The sequence below is a fragment of the Anomaloglossus baeobatrachus genome, chromosome 2, assembly GCF_048569485.1.
Source record: "Anomaloglossus baeobatrachus isolate aAnoBae1 chromosome 2, aAnoBae1.hap1, whole genome shotgun sequence".
Taxonomy (NCBI): domain Eukaryota; kingdom Metazoa; phylum Chordata; class Amphibia; order Anura; family Aromobatidae; genus Anomaloglossus; species Anomaloglossus baeobatrachus.
Genome location: NC_134354.1, coordinates 148,240,670 through 148,257,479, shown reverse-complemented (window position 1 = coordinate 148,257,479; position 16,810 = coordinate 148,240,670). Strand labels below are relative to the sequence as shown.

Sequence of the window (16,810 nt, the reverse complement as noted above, 5' to 3'; positions counted from 1 at the left end):
AATCGGGGTAATAAGGAGTTATTGGCAGCCCATAGCTGCCAATAAGTCCTAGATTAATCATGTCAGGCGTCTCCCCGAGATTCCTTCCATGATTAATCTGTAAGTGACAGTTAAAAAACACACACACACCCGAAAAAATAATTTATTAGAAATAAAAAACGCTAACAAAGTCCCTCATCACCAATTTATTAACCCCGACAAAGCCCTCCATGTCCAGCGTAATCCACGGACCTCCAGCATCGCATCCAGCTCTGCTGCATGGAGGTGACAGGAGCTGCAGAATACACCGCCGCTCCTGTCAGCTCCACACAGCAAATGAGGTGAGTCAGTCAGGTAACTCGCGGCCACCGCTGGATCCAGCGGTGGCCGCGGGTAACCTCAGTGACAGCTCAGCTGATCGCGCTACTCACCTCAGTTGCTGCGTGGAGCTGACAGGAGCAGCAGTGTATTCTGCAGCTCCTGTCACCTGCATTATTACCCCGATTTGTCGCATATAATGTATGCGGCAATTCTGGGCGGCTGCTGACTGATATTGTTAGGCTGGGGGGCTCCCCATAACGTGGAGCTCCCCATCCTGAGAATACCAGCCTTCAGCTGTATGGCTTTATCTGGCTGGTATTAAAATGGGGGGGACCGCACGCCGGTTTTTTTAATTATTTATTTATTTATTTCTATACTCCACAGTGACACACCCACCGGCTGCTGTAATTGGGTGCAGTGAGACAGCTGTCACTCAGCGTGGAGGCGTGTCTTACTGCAACCAATCATAGGCGCCGGTGGGCGGGGAAAGCAGGGTATACGAGATTGTTTAATGAGAGGCCGGCTTTTTCAAATTAGAAAAAGCCGCCGGAGCAGTGTGAACGCCGTGCAGCGCCGGTGATCGGGGATCAGTGAGTATGAGAGAGGGGGGGACACTTCAGTCCCTCGGGGGATTAGCGGTCACTGGTGAATCCTTCACAGGTGACCGCTAATCACTCCACAGCACACAGACAGAGCCGCAGCATGACAATGAAGTTGGGTGAAGTTCACCCGAGTTCATTCTTATCCCGCTACTCTGTCTAGCGACATGTAGTAACGACATTTTACATCACACACGTACATTTCACATGGACAACACACACACGTCAGTTATTTCACTCACACACGAACATTCCACACGCACATACGGCTAGCATACGGGATACACACGCAGGCCACACATACCATAAAAACGGACCTAAAAAACGGAAAATGGACCCGAAAAACGGCCCGTTTTACACGAATGTGGGTTTTAGGCCTTAGACAGAGTGCGGATAGGAGGTAGATGTCAGATACTGGTGAAAGCCCCAGACCTTAAAAATGGATATATGGAATAATGGCTCCAGACTCAATCACTTTTCTATCAACTATACAGGTGCATGTCAATAAATTAGAATATGATCAAAAAGTTAATTTCAATAATTCCATAAAAAAGGGAAACATATAGAGTTATTACAAACAGAGTGATCTATTTCAAGTGTTTATTGCTGTTAATGTTGATGATTATGGCTTACAGCCAATGTAAACCCAAACGTCATTATCTCAGAAAATTAGAATACTTACCATGAAACACCTGTAAAGGCTTCCTAAGTGTTTAAAATGGTCCCTTAAGCCCGCTTTACACGCTGCAATGTATCTTACGATGTGTCGGCGGGGTCACGTCGTAAGTGACGCACATCCGGCATTGTAAGTTACATTGCAGTGTGTGACAGGTACGTGCGATTGAACAGTAAAACGTTCCTCGCATACACATCGTACCTGTCTCTGGAATTGCACATCAGATTGTTCATCGTACCCGGGGTAGCACACATCGCAGTGTGTGACACCCCGGGAACGATGAACACATCTTACCTATGTCCTGCGGCTCCCGGCCAGCATTGCGGAAGGAAGGAGGTGGGCGGGATGTTTACGTCCCGCTCAGCTCCGCCCCTCCGCTTCTATTGGCCAGCTGCCGTGTGACGTCGATGTGACGCCGAACGTCCCTCCCACTCCAGGAAGTGGATGTTCGCCGTCCACATCGAGGTCATATGGACGGGTAAGTACGTGTGGCGTGGGTTAATCGTATGTGCGGCACGTTCAACAAATTGAACGTGCCACACATACGATGGGGGCGTTGCAAATCGCATACAAGATCGTATGCAAAATTGCAGCGTGTAAAGCGGCCTTTAGTCTGATTCAGTAGGCTACACAATCATGGGGAAAACTGCTGACTTGACAGATGTCCTGAAGGTAGTCATTGACACACTCCACTCCACAAGGAGGGTAAGCCACAAAAGGTCATTGCTAAAGAAGCTGGCTGTTCACAGAGTGCTGTATCCAAGCATATTAATGGAGAGTTGAATGGCAGGAAAAAGTGTGGTGGAAAAAGGTGGACAAGCAACCGGGATAACTGCAGCCTTGATAGGATTGTTAAGAAAAGGCCATTCAAAAATTTGGGGGAGATTCACAAGGAGTGGACTGCTGCTGGAGTCAGTGCTTCAAGAGCCACCACACACAGACGTATCCAGGACATGGGCTACAACTGTCGCATTCCTTGTGTCAAGCCACTCATGACCGATAGACAATGCTACAAACGTCTTACCTGGTCAAGAGAAAAAAAAAAGAACTGAACTGTTGTCAGTGTCTAAGTTGTTGCTTTCAAATGAAAGTAAATTTTGCATTTCATTTGGAAATCGCAGTCCCAGACTCTGGAGGAAGAGTGAAGAGGCCACAATCCAAGCTGCTGAGGTCTAGTGTGAAGTTTTCACAATCAGTGATGGTTTGGGGAGCCATGTCATCTGCTGGTGTAGGCCCACTGTGTTTTATCAAGACCAAAGTCAGCGCAGCCGTCTACCCGGAAATTTTAGAGCACTTCATGCTTCCCTCTGTAAACACGCTTTTTGGAGATGGAAATTTCATTTTCCAGTCCAGCATAGATACTCTATGGAGTATTGTGAAGATGATGTGTGGGGCCCCGAGGTTCGGTGTCGGTGCAGCGGCGCATTACCTTCAGGGACTCCACGCGGCTGGATCTTGTCACAGGTAGGAAATCCTCTATTTTGATTGTCGTGACGCCACTCTCAGAATTGCGGTCAGTGGGGACCGCCACTGCAGGTTAGGGGTGCCTGGGGCTGATAGTAGGTGCAGTCAGTTGTAATAGCCTCCTGAGAGTGAGGCATGCCCCAGGGTCCCGTGTAGGTGTGTGGAACTACAAGTCGCAGAATGACTCACACGCACAAGCAGGATGTCTTTCAGGGATTTTACTCACTGATGGTGGCAGGGTGAGTAACCCGGGCGTAGCTGGGATGAACCAGGCTGGAACCAGGTGTCCTTCAGGCTGACTTATGAGGGTGGCTACCAACTCGCCTTCCTTAGCCCGTTGTGTTTTGGGGTAACCCCTGCTTGAAGCCCTGCTGGGGTCGCCCAGGGAAGTTGCTGGTGCCTCTCTCCCCTTCTTTTGGCCCGTTTGCTTGTAGCCTGGACCAGGTCACTCCGGCTGCTTGCCTCCTGTGAGCTATGGGCCCTCACTTTGCTACATGGCTGCGGACTCTGTGGTGTTGTCTTGGGGGTGTAAAGTGCCCCCTCATGCAGGTTTGGCAAAGGACAGGTGGATCTATCCCTGCACTGGGACCTGTTACCCGTTTGGGCCTGGTATCTCCCTGACAGTCTCCTTACTTTCCACTACGTTGCTCTCTCTCTTTAGCCGTGTGTGGATTTCGGGCAGCACTACCAGGTGACCGTTCTCCCCCGTCGGTAGTCACTGCGCGTACGTTGTCAGAATTGTGTAGAGCTACAGGGTCTGCTTCTGCCCTCCCTGAACTTCACCACTCAACTGTCTTCGGCTCACTCTTCCCTCCTCTCCTGTTCTTGCCTACGTCACCTAGCAACCAGGCTCTCTACCACACCCCTCGAGTGGAGATGGAGGCTTCGCCCCCTCCTGGGATCCCCAGGGGTCCTGTCAAAGGTAAATGTGTGAGACCTGATCACTATGCGCCTGTGTAGTCACACCTCGGTCAGCCTTCTGGATTACCTGTTTTGCACTGTCCCCAGCATGGGTGCAGTACTCAGTGGTGCCTGACCAGGTCAGGGGCGCCACATTCCCCCTTAGTTATCACCAGCACGTCCTCGGGCTGCAAGACAACATTTTAAAATGCGTAAAACAGTAAAACATGGTAAAACGTTTAAAACCATCAGGTACCATACATCACCACCCTCCACCCACAAGTCCGTTAACCCACCCTAAACCCTCTCAGGCGGCAGGTCACCGGTTTCCTTTGGTAATCAGGTCTGGGCCATCAGCTTCCCCAGACCTTTCTTCCCATCTGCCTCTCCCGTTGGCCGCGCCTTCAGCCACTTCTGGCAGGATGTAAAGGCGGCTTTCATGGTCTGGTGGTTTCAGGGTATACCTGGCCCGGTGGAGCCGCGCCTTCAGCCTCTTCTGGCAGGATGTAGAGGCGGCCTCCACAGTTGGTGCTGACCAGGTACCCTCTTTGTGGTGGAGAGCCAGGCCCCATAAACAGTCGTGCTCCCTGGTAGTGGTTGTACCTCTGGGGTAACTATAAACACTGCGAGAGTTTGTGGCTATAGCCAGTTCATAGCCTTAAGGTTCATGGGTTAGAGTGCAAAAGGGTTTCTCACACAAGTTCATGTGGGCACGTGCTTAAACTTGAACGTTGCAAAACTTTTCAAACTGCTGTAGTTTTCTTTACTTTTCTCTACTCCATTCCACCAGGGCTTTTGCCTATTGGGCTTTGGCACCTGACATTTTCTAGGTTTCTGTCGTCTGTTTCTTTTTCTGTATCTTCATCTTCTGTTGTTGAGATAGCAGGTTTGCTGTAGGGATTTCTGGGGCAGGGTGTGACATCTAGTGCGTACCATCTGCGTTCTCCTTGGTGCTTTGTGAATTCTACTGAGTCTCCTATCTGTAGGTTTCTTCCTGGATGCCCTCTAGGTAAATGTGCTCTAACATCCCTTCTGTTCACAAAGATGCCCTCTTTTACACCAGGTGCTACTATAAAGCCATATCCAGACCTTAGACTGAAGTCTTCTACAACTCCTCGACAAAGTGGGCCTCTGACCTGCGATTTGGCTCTTCTCAGGGACCGCTTTTCCTCTAAGTCTCTGGCCGTGACCTCGTGCTTCTCCTCGGGAGACTGCTGCGCAGGTGGATTCCTTGTCCTGCTGCGGCGCCGTGTCCTGCGGGCTGGGTCCTGCCTGGCTGCTATCTCACCGCTTGCAGGCTCCCAGGTGATGTATCTGGACAGATCTTCCTCAGCGGAGGATGTCGGGCTCTCTTCATCCCAGCGGGAGTACGGCAGCATCTCTGGCTCTTGGACTGGTGCTGCATCCACTGCTGATGGCTCTGGGGTCAACTTCTCAGCTTCCTGGCCTCCCCTCCCCCTTAGTTCTTCTGGGCACTCCTCTTGTGGCAGCGCTAGGGATGGATTTTCATCAGCAGGCCAGGGCGGGGGACTCTTTTGCATGAATGTTGCAGGAGTCTTCCTGTGAGTATGCGGAGGGAGCAGATACCGGTCCACCATCTCCTTTGGGAAGTGGGCCTCTAGATCAGCCTTCAGCTTCCAGTATTCGGGGTCCTCCCCCAGCAGGGACTTCCTAGCAGGGACTTCCTTGGGCTGGGGAGCGGTGTCTGCTCTGACCTGGCAGGCCGGGGTAAATAATTGTACAGTCTTGTCTTGGCGGGCCGAGCCTGGCGTGGCAGCGGCCTGGTCTTGGCGGGCCGAGCCTGGCGTGGCAGCGGCCTGGTCTTGGCGGGCCGAGCCTGGCGTGGCAGCGGCCTGGTCTTGGCGGGCCGAGCCTGGCGTGGCAGCGGCCTGGTCTTGGCAGGCCGAGCCTGGCGTGGCAGCGGCCTGGTCTTGGCCGGCCGAGCAGGGCATCGCTGCGGCGGCCTGGATTGGCGTCGCAGCTGCGATGGGATCTGTGCGGGCCGGGCTGGGCGCTTCTGCGGCCTGGATTGGCGTCGCAGCTGCGATGGGATCTGTGCGGGCCGGGCTGGGCGCTTCTGCGGCCTGGATTGGCGTCGCAGCTGCAGCCGGTCCTTGGCGGGCCGAGCAGGGCATCGCTGCGATGGGATCTGTGCGGGCCGGGCTGGGCGCTTCTGCGGCCTGGATTGGCGTCGCAGCTGCGATGGGATCTGTGCGGGCCGGGCTGGGCGCTTCTGCGGCCTGGATTGGCGTCGCAGCTGCAGCCGGTCCTTGGCGGGCCGCACCGGCGGCGTGGAGGAGGGTCGCGGTGGCAGCCGGATCTTTGCGGGCCGGGCTGGGCATCGTTGCGGCGGCCTGGGCTCGGCGGGCCGCACCTGGCGTGGCTGCGGCCTGATTCAGCGTCGCCGCGCCGGGCATCTCTCCAGGGACCGCGGGCATGGCAGCAGGGGTCGGGGCACTCGCGCTGACAGGGGCAACACAGGACTCACCCATCGGTAACATCATCGGGGTCTGAGTCGTCGCCGCTCGGTCTGGCACTCGTCGTGCGGTTCCCCTCTCATAGGCCTGAACCGCTGCAGCCATCTCCAGAAGCTCCGTGCGTCCCTCGCTGATCTGCCATACGACCCTGGCCTCTAGTTGGTCGCAAAACTGGGCAAGTTCCCGATACCACCAGGCAGCGGAGCCTGGTTCTGGGTCTCTGCGTTCAGACGCCATTTCCTCTGCGTCTCCTTCTTCTAGTAGCAGGCTTCTGGCCCCCTTTCTTTTCCGACGTCTCTGAACGCCTCCGCTCTCATCACTTGCGAGACCAGGACCCTCCAGGGGATCTCTGGGTAGCCACACCTCTTCGTGGGCGGTAACTTCTCCCAGCGCGGGCTGCTGTTGTTTTTCAGCGCGCTTTTCATGGTGGCAATATGGCGGCGCTTCCAATTTTCCAAGCGGACCACCCAGGCACATGGTCACCTGTCTGAACAGGTCTAGTCCTTATCCTGTTCACAGCGCCAGATGTGTGGGGCCCCGAGGCTCGGTGTCGGTGCAGCGGCGCATTACCTTCAGGGACTCCACGCGGCTGGATCTTGTCACAGGTAGGAAATCCTCTATTTTGATTGTCGTGACGCCACTCTCAGAATTGCGGTCAGTGGGGACCGCCACTGCAGGTTAGGGGTGCCTGGGGCTGATAGTAGGTGCAGTCAGTTGTAATAGCCTCCTGAGAGTGAGGCATGCCCCAGGGTCCCGTGTAGGTGTGTGGAACTACAAGTCGCAGAATGACTCACACGCACAAGCAGGATGTCTTTCAGGGATTTTACTCACTGATGGTGGCAGGGTGAGTAACCCGGGCGTAGCTGGGATGAACCAGGCTGGAACCAGGTGTCCTTCAGGCTGACTTATGAGGGTGGCTACCAACTCGCCTTCCTTAGCCCGTTGTGTTTTGGGGTAACCCCTGCTTGAAGCCCTGCTGGGGTCGCCCAGGGAAGTTGCTGGTGCCTCTCTCCCCTTCTTTTGGCCCGTTTGCTTGTAGCCTGGACCAGGTCACTCCGGCTGCTTGCCTCCTGTGAGCTATGGGCCCTCACTTTGCTACGTGGCTGCGGACTCTGTGGTGTTGTCTTGGGGGTGTAAAGTGCCCCCTCATGCAGGTTTGGCAAAGGACAGGTGGATCTATCCCTGCACTGGGACCTGTTACCCGTTTGGGCCTGGTATCTCCCTGACAGTCTCCTTACTTTCCACTACGTTGCTCTCTCTCTTTAGCCGTGTGTGGATTTCGGGCAGCACTACCAGGTGACCGTTCTCCCCCGTCGGTAGTCACTGCGCGTACGTTGTCAGAATTGTGTAGAGCTACAGGGTCTGCTTCTGCCCTCCCTGAACTTCACCACTCAACTGTCTTCGGCTCACTCTTCCCTCCTCTCCTGTTCTTGCCTACGTCACCTAGCAACCAGGCTCTCTACCACACCCCTCGAGTGGAGATGGAGGCTTCGCCCCCTCCTGGGATCCCCAGGGGTCCTCTCAAAGGTAAATGTGTGAGACCTGATCACTATGCGCCTGTATAGTCACACCTCGGTCAGCCTTCTGGATTACCTGTTTTGCACTGTCCCCAGCATGGGTGCAGTACTCAGTGGTGCCTGACCAGGTCAGGGGCGCCACAGAGACACCAGACCCAACAATACAGATGAGCTGAATGCTGCTATCAAAGCAACCTGGGCTTCCATAACAGCTCAGCAGTGCCACAGGCTGATCGCCTCCATGCCACGCCACATTGATGTAGTAATTCATGCAAAAGGAGCCCCGACCAAGTATTGAGGCATTTACTGTACATACATTTTAGTAGGCGCCAACATTTCTGAGTATAAAATCATTTTTTCAGTTGGTCATATATAATATTCTGATTTTCTGAGATAATGACTTTTGGATTTTCATTGGCTGTAAGCCATAATCATCAATATTAACAGAAATAAACACTTGAAATAGATCCCTCTGTAATGATTCTATAATATATGCGGTTCACTTTTTATATTGAAATACTGAAATAAGTTAACTTTGTGATGATATTCTAATTTATTGAGTTGCGCTTGTCAGTACCTGTTGTATGGGCGCATGAATGGGCTCTTAGAGGAGCACGCCTCACACAACTTGGAGCATATTTAGACCCGTAATGAATCAGAGATAAGATGTGCTATATGTTACTTCACTTTCTGTTGTACATTATAGTGAATCTGATGGACCTTCTACTTGGCCCATCCCATCTTTAGAAAAGATCCTCATAAACCGCTCCTGGATGTCAGCAACGTCCTTGGCTGGAACGGGAAGGAGTAGAATTTGACCCGCAGAGTGATGTGTTTCTGTGAATGGGCCTCTACGATCACAATATGGCCTGCTGGACAGACACACATTACACGATACAATGGGCCAGAGCCAGGTCTTACACCCATCTGATAACATGAAAGCTGGGCCCTGTTGGTTGCTGGCAGACCTGATGAGCCGCTGTACCAGCCACACAAGGGAAGCAGGCGGGTTTTTGTGGCCCACCCAGTGTCCTGCAGAAATACACAATCTTCCAGAATACTTTCTTCACAACATTCAGCATCTGTACTTGCAGCCACCAGTTGTTCCCGCAGTGTGATGGATGCACAGCTCAATACAGGACTCCGCTCTCATACACTGGGGATATACCATATTCACAAGGTTTAGTACTGCAAAAATGCTGCACAGTGCCACATTGCGACTTGTCATTTTGCGGTAATTGCAGGAATAACCCAGGCGATCCTATTATGTCTCTTACATTGCAGATTTCCCCCGATGTGTGTGAGCCCTGCTGCACGTCTGTGGGTCCAACCCATGTGTATGGACTTATCACATAGGAACATTCGTTCTTTCATAGTAAGACCTAGAAGTGATCTTGAAACCACAAAAGAACAGTAAAGATATTTGGGAAAATTGCATAACTATTTATGGAAAGAAAAATGTAATTTTATTCTCATACTCAGCACCCTGGCATTACCTCACTCCTGCACTGTTCTGTTTTCCCCCTGGCACATCAACCCCGGCACACAGACATGCACACCTCCTGGCACATCAACCCCGGCACACAGACATGCGCACCTCCTGGCACATCACTCCTGCGCACAGCACTGCACACCCCCTGGCACATCAACCCCGGCACACAGACATGCGCACCTCCTGGCACATCACTCCTGCGCACAGCACTGCACACCCCCTGGCACATCAACCCCGGCACACAGACATGCGCACCTCCTGGCACATCAACACCGGCACACAGACATGCACACCTCCTGGCACATCAACACCGGCACACAGACATGCGCACCTCCTGGCACATCACTCCTGCGCACAGCACTGCACACCCCCTGGCACATCAACCCCGGCACACAGACATGCGCACCTCCTGGCACATCACTCCTGCGCACAGCCCTGCACACCCCCTGGCACATCAACCCCGGCACACAGCCCTGCACACCCCCTGGCACATCACTCCTGCGCACAGCACTGCGCACCCCCTGGCACATCACTCCTGCACACAGCACTGCGCACCCCTGGCACATCACTCCTGCGCACAGCCCTGCACACCCCCTGGCACATCACTCCTGCACACAGACATGCGCACCTCCTGGCACATCACTCCTGCGCACAGCACTGCACACCCCCTGGCACATCACTCCTGCGCACAGCACTGCGCACCCCCTGGCACATCACTCCTGCATACAGACATGCACACCCCTGGCACATCACTCCTGCGCACAGCCCTGCGCACCCCCTGGCACATCACTCCTGCGCACAGACATGCGCACCTCCTTGCACATCACTCCTCCGCACAGCCCTGCACACCCCCTGGCACATCACTCCTGCGCACAGCACACCCCCTGGCACATCACTCCTGTGCACAGACATGAGCACCCCCTGGCACATCACTCCTGCGCACCCCCTGGCACATCACTCCTGCGCACAGCCCTGCACACCCCCTGGCACATCACTCCTGCACACAGACATGCGCACCTCCTGGCACATCACTCCTGCGCACAGCACTGCACACCCCCTGGCACATCACTCCTGCGCACAGCACTGCGCACCCCCTGGCACATCACTCCTGCATACAGACATGCACACCCCTGGCACATCACTCCTGCGCACAGCCCTGCGCACCCCCTGGCACATCACTCCTGCGCACAGACATGCGCACCTCCTTGCACATCACTCCTCCGCACAGCCCTGCACACCCCCTGGCACATCACTCCTGCGCACAGCACACCCCCTGGCACATCACTCCTGTGCACAGACATGAGCACCCCCTGGCACATCACTCCTGCGCACCCCCTGGCACATCACTCCTGCGCACAGCCCTGCACACCCCCTGGCACATCACTCCTGCGCACAACACTGCACACCCCCTGGCACATCACTCCTGCGCACAGACATGAGCACCCCCTGGCACATCACTCCTGCGCACCCCCTGGCACATCACTCCTGCGCACAGCCCTGCACACCCCCTGGCACATCACTCCTGCGCACAGCACTGCACACCCCCTGGCACATCACTCCTGCGCACAGACATGAGCACCCCCTGGCACATCACTCCTGCATACAGACATGCACACCCCTGGCACATCACTCCTGCGCACAGCACTGCACACCCCCTGGCACATCAACCCCGGCACACAGACATGCGCACCTCCTGGCACATCACTCCTGCGCACAGCCCTGCACACCCCCTGGCACATCACTCCTGCGCACAACACTGCACACCCCCTGGCACATCACTCCTGCGCACAGACATGAGCACCCCCTGGCACATCACTCCTGCGCACCCCCTGGCACATCACTCCTGCGCACAGCCCTGCACACCCCCTGGCACATCACTCCTGCGCACAGCACTGCACACCCCCTGGCACATCACTCCTGCGCACAGACATGAGCACCCCCTGGCACATCACTCCTGCATACAGACATGCACACCCCTGGCACATCACTCCTGCGCACAGCACTGCACACCCCCTGGCACATCACTCCTGCGCACAGCACTGCACACCCCCTGGCACATCACTCCTGCGCACAGCACTGCACACCCCCTGGCACATCACTCCTGCGCACAGCACTGCACACCCCCTGGCACATCACTCCTGCGCACAACACTGCACACCCCCTGGCACATCACTCCTGCGCACAGACATGAGCACCCCCTGGCACATCACTCCTGCGCACCCCCTGGCACATCACTCCTGCGCACAGCCCTGCACACCCCCTGGCACATCACTCCTGCGCACAGCACTGCACACCCCCTGGCACATCACTCCTGCGCACAGACATGAGCACCCCCTGGCACATCACTCCTGCGCACAGACATGCACACGCTCCGCACATCACTCTAGCACACAAACATGCACACCTCCTGGCACATCAACCCCGGCACACAGACATGCACACCTCCTGGCACATCACTCCTGCGCACAGCACTGTGCACCCCCTGGCACATTACTCCTGCACACAGACATATGTACCTCCTGGCATCTCTCCTGGGCACAGTCCGGTGAACCCTCTGGAACATCACTCATGGGCACAGTCCTGTGGACTCCCCATGGCACATCACTCATGGACACAGACATGTGTACTCCCTATGGTACATCACTCCATCACTCCTGGGTACAGTCCTGTGTACTCCCCTATGACACATCACTTCTAGGCACAATCCTGTGTCCCCTGGCTCATCTCTCCTAGGAGCAGTCCCGTGTAACCCCTGGTATATCACTCCTGGGCACAGAGACCCCCCTGGCACACCAATCCTGGGAACCGTCCTGTGTACCCCTAGTACATCGCTCCTAGGCGCAGTCTTCTGTACCCATGGCACACCACTCATGGGCACAGAGACCCCTGGTAAATCACTCCAGGGCACAGTCCTGTGTACTCCCTGGTACACCACTCATGGGCACAGTCCTGTGTACCCCCGGTATATCTCTCCTAGTTGCAGTCCTATGTACCCCGCTACATCACTCCTGGGCACAGAGACACCCCTGGCACCGTCCTGTGTACCCCCTGATGCAGGCATGATGATCCCATGTACCAGCTCCCCAGTACCGGCTTCTGCACTCACCTGCATCATAGAAGGTGTCCAGCACTGCGGTCTCCCCGAAGTCCAGCTCCCCGAAGTTGACGCTGGTGAGTTGCGCCCCCTCACTGTCACAGGCGCGGCGCAGGCAGTGCAGGGCGCCGGATTCCGGGCTGCCTCCCATAGCTGCCTTCATGCTGTCATTCAGCACATAGACGACCCGCAAGGACCTCTGCTTACCCAGCCACTGAGCCCCTTCACCGGAACACGGCGGCTCCGGAGGAGCACAGGCTGAGGGCGACACATATTGGGGGTTACCCTGGGGCTCTCCTGACGCCCCCTGTTCTCCATGAGAGGGCACCGGAGGAAACAGTCCGCTGCTCTCCATGCTGTTACCGGCCGCTGCCTCCGTCCCTCCCCACATGGAGAAGTGATAGGAAAAGTGTCGCGGACTCCGGGATTACTGCGCAGTGTATCCGCTCATACTGAGCACGGCCCCGGCCAAGCATGGGTCATATACTGCCCGGGGAGAGGAGGGCACCTGGAGAAACCGGCGCCGTGCGGGGGAGCCGTGCCCGGGGCTGGAGAGGACAGTGCCCGGGGCTGGAGAGGGCAGTGCCCGGGGCTGGAGAGGGCAGTGCCAGTCTGGGGAGCTCTGCGGGATGTGCTCACTATCCGAGCTCACATCTTGTCCTGCTCTCCTCCTCACACGGTCCGGGTGATAGCCCTACTCTCCTCCTCACACGGTCCGGGTGATAGCCCTGCCCTCCTCCTCACACGGTCCGGGTGATAGTGCTACCCTCCTCCTCACACGGTCCCGGAGATAGGCTGCCCTCCTCCTCACTCGGTCCGGCGCTCCTCAGTGCAGTGTGCAGGCTATATACCCACTGCAGGGCTCCGCTCCGGCGTCTCCTCTCGGTGGCAGTGGCAGTTCTTGTGTAAACAGGAAGGATTATTGAGTCTTTAAACTTCCAACAGAAAGTAAAACAATCTTTCCTTCAGCAAAAATGTATAACGAGGCTGGCCAGTCCCACAGAAGGTGCAGCTCGGGGCTGAGGGTCCTGCTCTTCCAGCACACACCAGGTCTTCCCACTTCCACGCTCAGCCACGAGTGGCAGGGTCTCCACCTCCACTCACAGGCATTTATGAAGAGCTTGCTGCATTTTTATATCAGCTGTGCCGGCTGTACTGGAGGGTGGGAACCACTAGTCCCGCCCATCCCTTCCAGTCCTTATACCGGTCCTATTAACCCTCTCAGCACCCCCCAGGCTGGAGATATCCCTCACGCTTGCTACCTCAGTTCAAGTGAAAAGGTTTTGGTACCGTGTTAGCCAGTTAACCTCACTGCTACTGATACCTCAGTGAAACACACCTCCCCTCCTAGACTCTGCCACCTGTTACCTAGACATTGTACTGTAGTTCTGCTGCCTGCATATTGCAAACTTAGCTCTGCATCTGTAGCACCCACGGGGCAAGGGGTTAACGTTACTCGTCACCGGGCCGGTGATGTCGGGTTGGAGGATGTCACGGGGTGGCCCTTTTGCCTGGTTTCTAGGCCCCGAGGTGTACAATAAAAAGGTGAGGGGTTGATGGTGGAGGTTTAATTCTATGACGCCACTGTGGCGGGCAGGGGCCAGACCGCAGCCGGGGGGGGGGCTGCTCGTGGACGCTCGGGTCCAGTGGCTTTGCTGTGGCTCGAGCGGGAGCGGGACCCGGGCTCAAGCAGCGGTCTGCTGCCCACAAGTAAAAAAGGGGGTTTTGTTTAGAAAGGGAGATTGTGGAGATGTGAGGGCAGCCGGATGTTAACCCCTCCTCCGTGGGTAGGGATGGTTGCCCCGGGGCCCAGTGTCTCTGTGCAGGTTATGGCGATGGCCAGGGCTTGCACGCTGGATGGATCGGGGGATGTTGGGTTACTCACAAGTAAATGAATCACACGAGTCCTTTGGTAAACCAAGGTGCTGGTGGCCGGCTGCCGTGGCCGGTTGTACTCTCGTCCCCCACCAGGGCTGGTGGTTGCCATCTCTTTCCTCTGCACTGGCTGTGTTTGTGTTTAGACTTCCCGGTATAAAACACGGGTGTCCACTCCCGGCTTTTTGTGTGCCTAAGGAGCCGTGCCCGCTGACGCTGACCCGTGGGATCTATGGGCCCTGGCGGTTACCCTATCCCTCTCTGTGGGTGGTTGTCTGCTTTTGGGACTTTGGTTGGGACAGGACCTGTAATCCTGCCCTCAATCGGTTGATTAGCTAGGCCGTTGGTTCTGGTCCTGGCTTCAGGGTCCGAGTACCCCCTCTGTGCACGGTTTCCGGTCGGGTCCCCGGTGTAGGTACCGGCGGGCTCCAACCCTGTCCCGGTCCACATCGGTTCTGCCAAGCCATCTTCCCGTCTCCTGCTGATGGAGACCACCGTCTGCCACCTAGCCAAGGCACCAGGGCTCCGACCCTGGCACCGTTCAACTTGAACTCTCTCCTCTGCTGGAGCTACACCTAGCCCCAACCCACGCTCCCCTCAACTTGAACTACTGACTTCTTCTCCTGACTTGAACAACTACTGTTTGTTTTCCCGCCCCGGGCTGTCTAGACCCCTAGGTGGGCGTTCCCTAACCGCCTGGTCCCGCCCACTGGTGTGCCTGTCTTGCCCTGAGGGGGGTGACTAGGGTTTCAAGTCGGCTGTATGTGACCTAGGTGAGGGATGGTGTTGCTACCTGATTTTCCAGGGAGACACACCGCCTGTGGTACACAGTCAGGGAATTAGCCGCTAAGATGTTTCTGCTCCCCAAAGGTGGAGCGGGCCCCGGGAAGGATAATGAGGGGAGTAGTAATAGTGGACGCCGAAGCGCGGCAAGGACAGGCGGACACAGTCTCTGTGGGTTCAAGGGGTTTTTTTTACTTACAGTCCTGGTTTTACCCGGAAGATGTCGGTCACCGCCGTGATGGGTCCCAGTCGATCCAGAGCAATTCGAGGTCACCACCGGTGTTCCCACTGTGAGTCCTATCTGGTCGGGGTCCCTCCAATGCCGATGTAGAATATGAAACAGGCTGCGGGTGTTCCCTGCACTCTCCGCAGACCCTGGAATCCCATGTAGCTGTGGAGAACCCGAGCTGAGGTGATGCTCCAAGCCATGGGTCCTATGGCACTCCCAGACGTGAAGAAGAGTGGACCAAAGTCCCAGGTGTGTGTCTCACCCCAAGCTGTGCCCGGGGCTAACTGACTATATGTGAAAATGCTCCTTCCCTTTTCCCCAAGTAGTGGCCGCCCCCCAGGTGGTTGTCCTAGTGACCGAGAAAGTCCCATGTCTCGTGATGGCCGCCCCCCAGCCTAGCCTAGTGCACCCCCCCATTGGGAAAGCACCTGTGTTTGTTGTGTGAATGTGAGAAACACCAGTGATTAACCTCTCCTTACCCAGGATGAGTACTACATCTTAAAGGAGCTGCAGTACCCTGTGGCGACTGAAGCCTCAGGGGCGCCACACATGTACACATTACAAGGGTTCACTTACACAATTTTCGGTCCTATTGTTGCTTGTAAAAAAAAATGTACAGCACTCAGACCACTGTTTTTCAATGAGGCAGTGCAAATGGTCGATGTTTTTTCACTAAACATATCTGCGTGTGAAAAGAAATCGCAGCATGCACTAGTGTTACAGGTGACAGACAGTCATGTGGTTCCTGGCCATATAAGGTCACAGCGTTTGGCTGCGCAAAATGTTCCCTGACTTTCTATTGTTCCTGCTGCCAGTATTCATTGTAATGTGTATCTTTGGTGTTGGATTTTAATCTCTTCCCCTTTAGGACCCAGCAGAGTCCTCCTTCCATCCAGCTATTGATCTGTATTTACCCTTGTGCTTAAATATTAACATCTTCCTGGTTTGGTGGTGATATTATTCAGTTCATTCTAGCTCTGGTTGAAAGCAGGTGGCTTGCTCTCCTCTGTAGTATCGTTGCTGAAGCTTGCTGAACTCCTGCCTGTGTCATCTGTGGAGTAGCTCATGCCTTTTACCCTGTGTGTCCTCCTTGCGTCTTCTTTAGTGTTTAGTGGGGTTGATGAAGAGCTCATCCCACCTGTTCCATATTTAGGATCCAGCATTAAAGATACTTGGATTAGGTATCCAGTTCGGCGCATAGGTGAGGAACCTATCTAGGGTGGTGAGGGTCCCCAGGGACCAGCAGTAGTTTTGGTCAGGGGTTACAATCTCCCCTTTCCGTAGACGCAGGGGTCCCCTTCCTTTCCCTTTCGCTTGGTACTTCCCCGTACCTAGCTCTATAAATTGGATGAGACTCAGACTTTCAAGTCTTTGGGACAGGAGAAAAAAAATCAGATCCATACA

At 55.3% G+C, this 16,810-nt stretch overlaps 1 protein-coding gene across 2 annotated transcripts in view; it reads right to left on the bottom strand.

Annotated features, from left to right (window-relative positions):
• Positions 1 to 13,613, bottom strand: part of MAP3K15 (mitogen-activated protein kinase kinase kinase 15) — a 272,744-nt gene extending 259,131 nt beyond the window's left edge. For both annotated transcript variants that reach the window (XM_075335432.1, XM_075335433.1), the window contains exon 1: positions 12,532 to 13,613. In XM_075335432.1, the coding sequence (XP_075191547.1) occupies positions 12,532 to 12,910 (379 nt within the window). In that variant the 5' untranslated portion in view covers positions 12,911 to 13,613. The remainder of the gene's footprint in view (positions 1 to 12,531) is intronic.
• Positions 13,614 to 16,810: the final 3,197 nt, after the last annotated feature.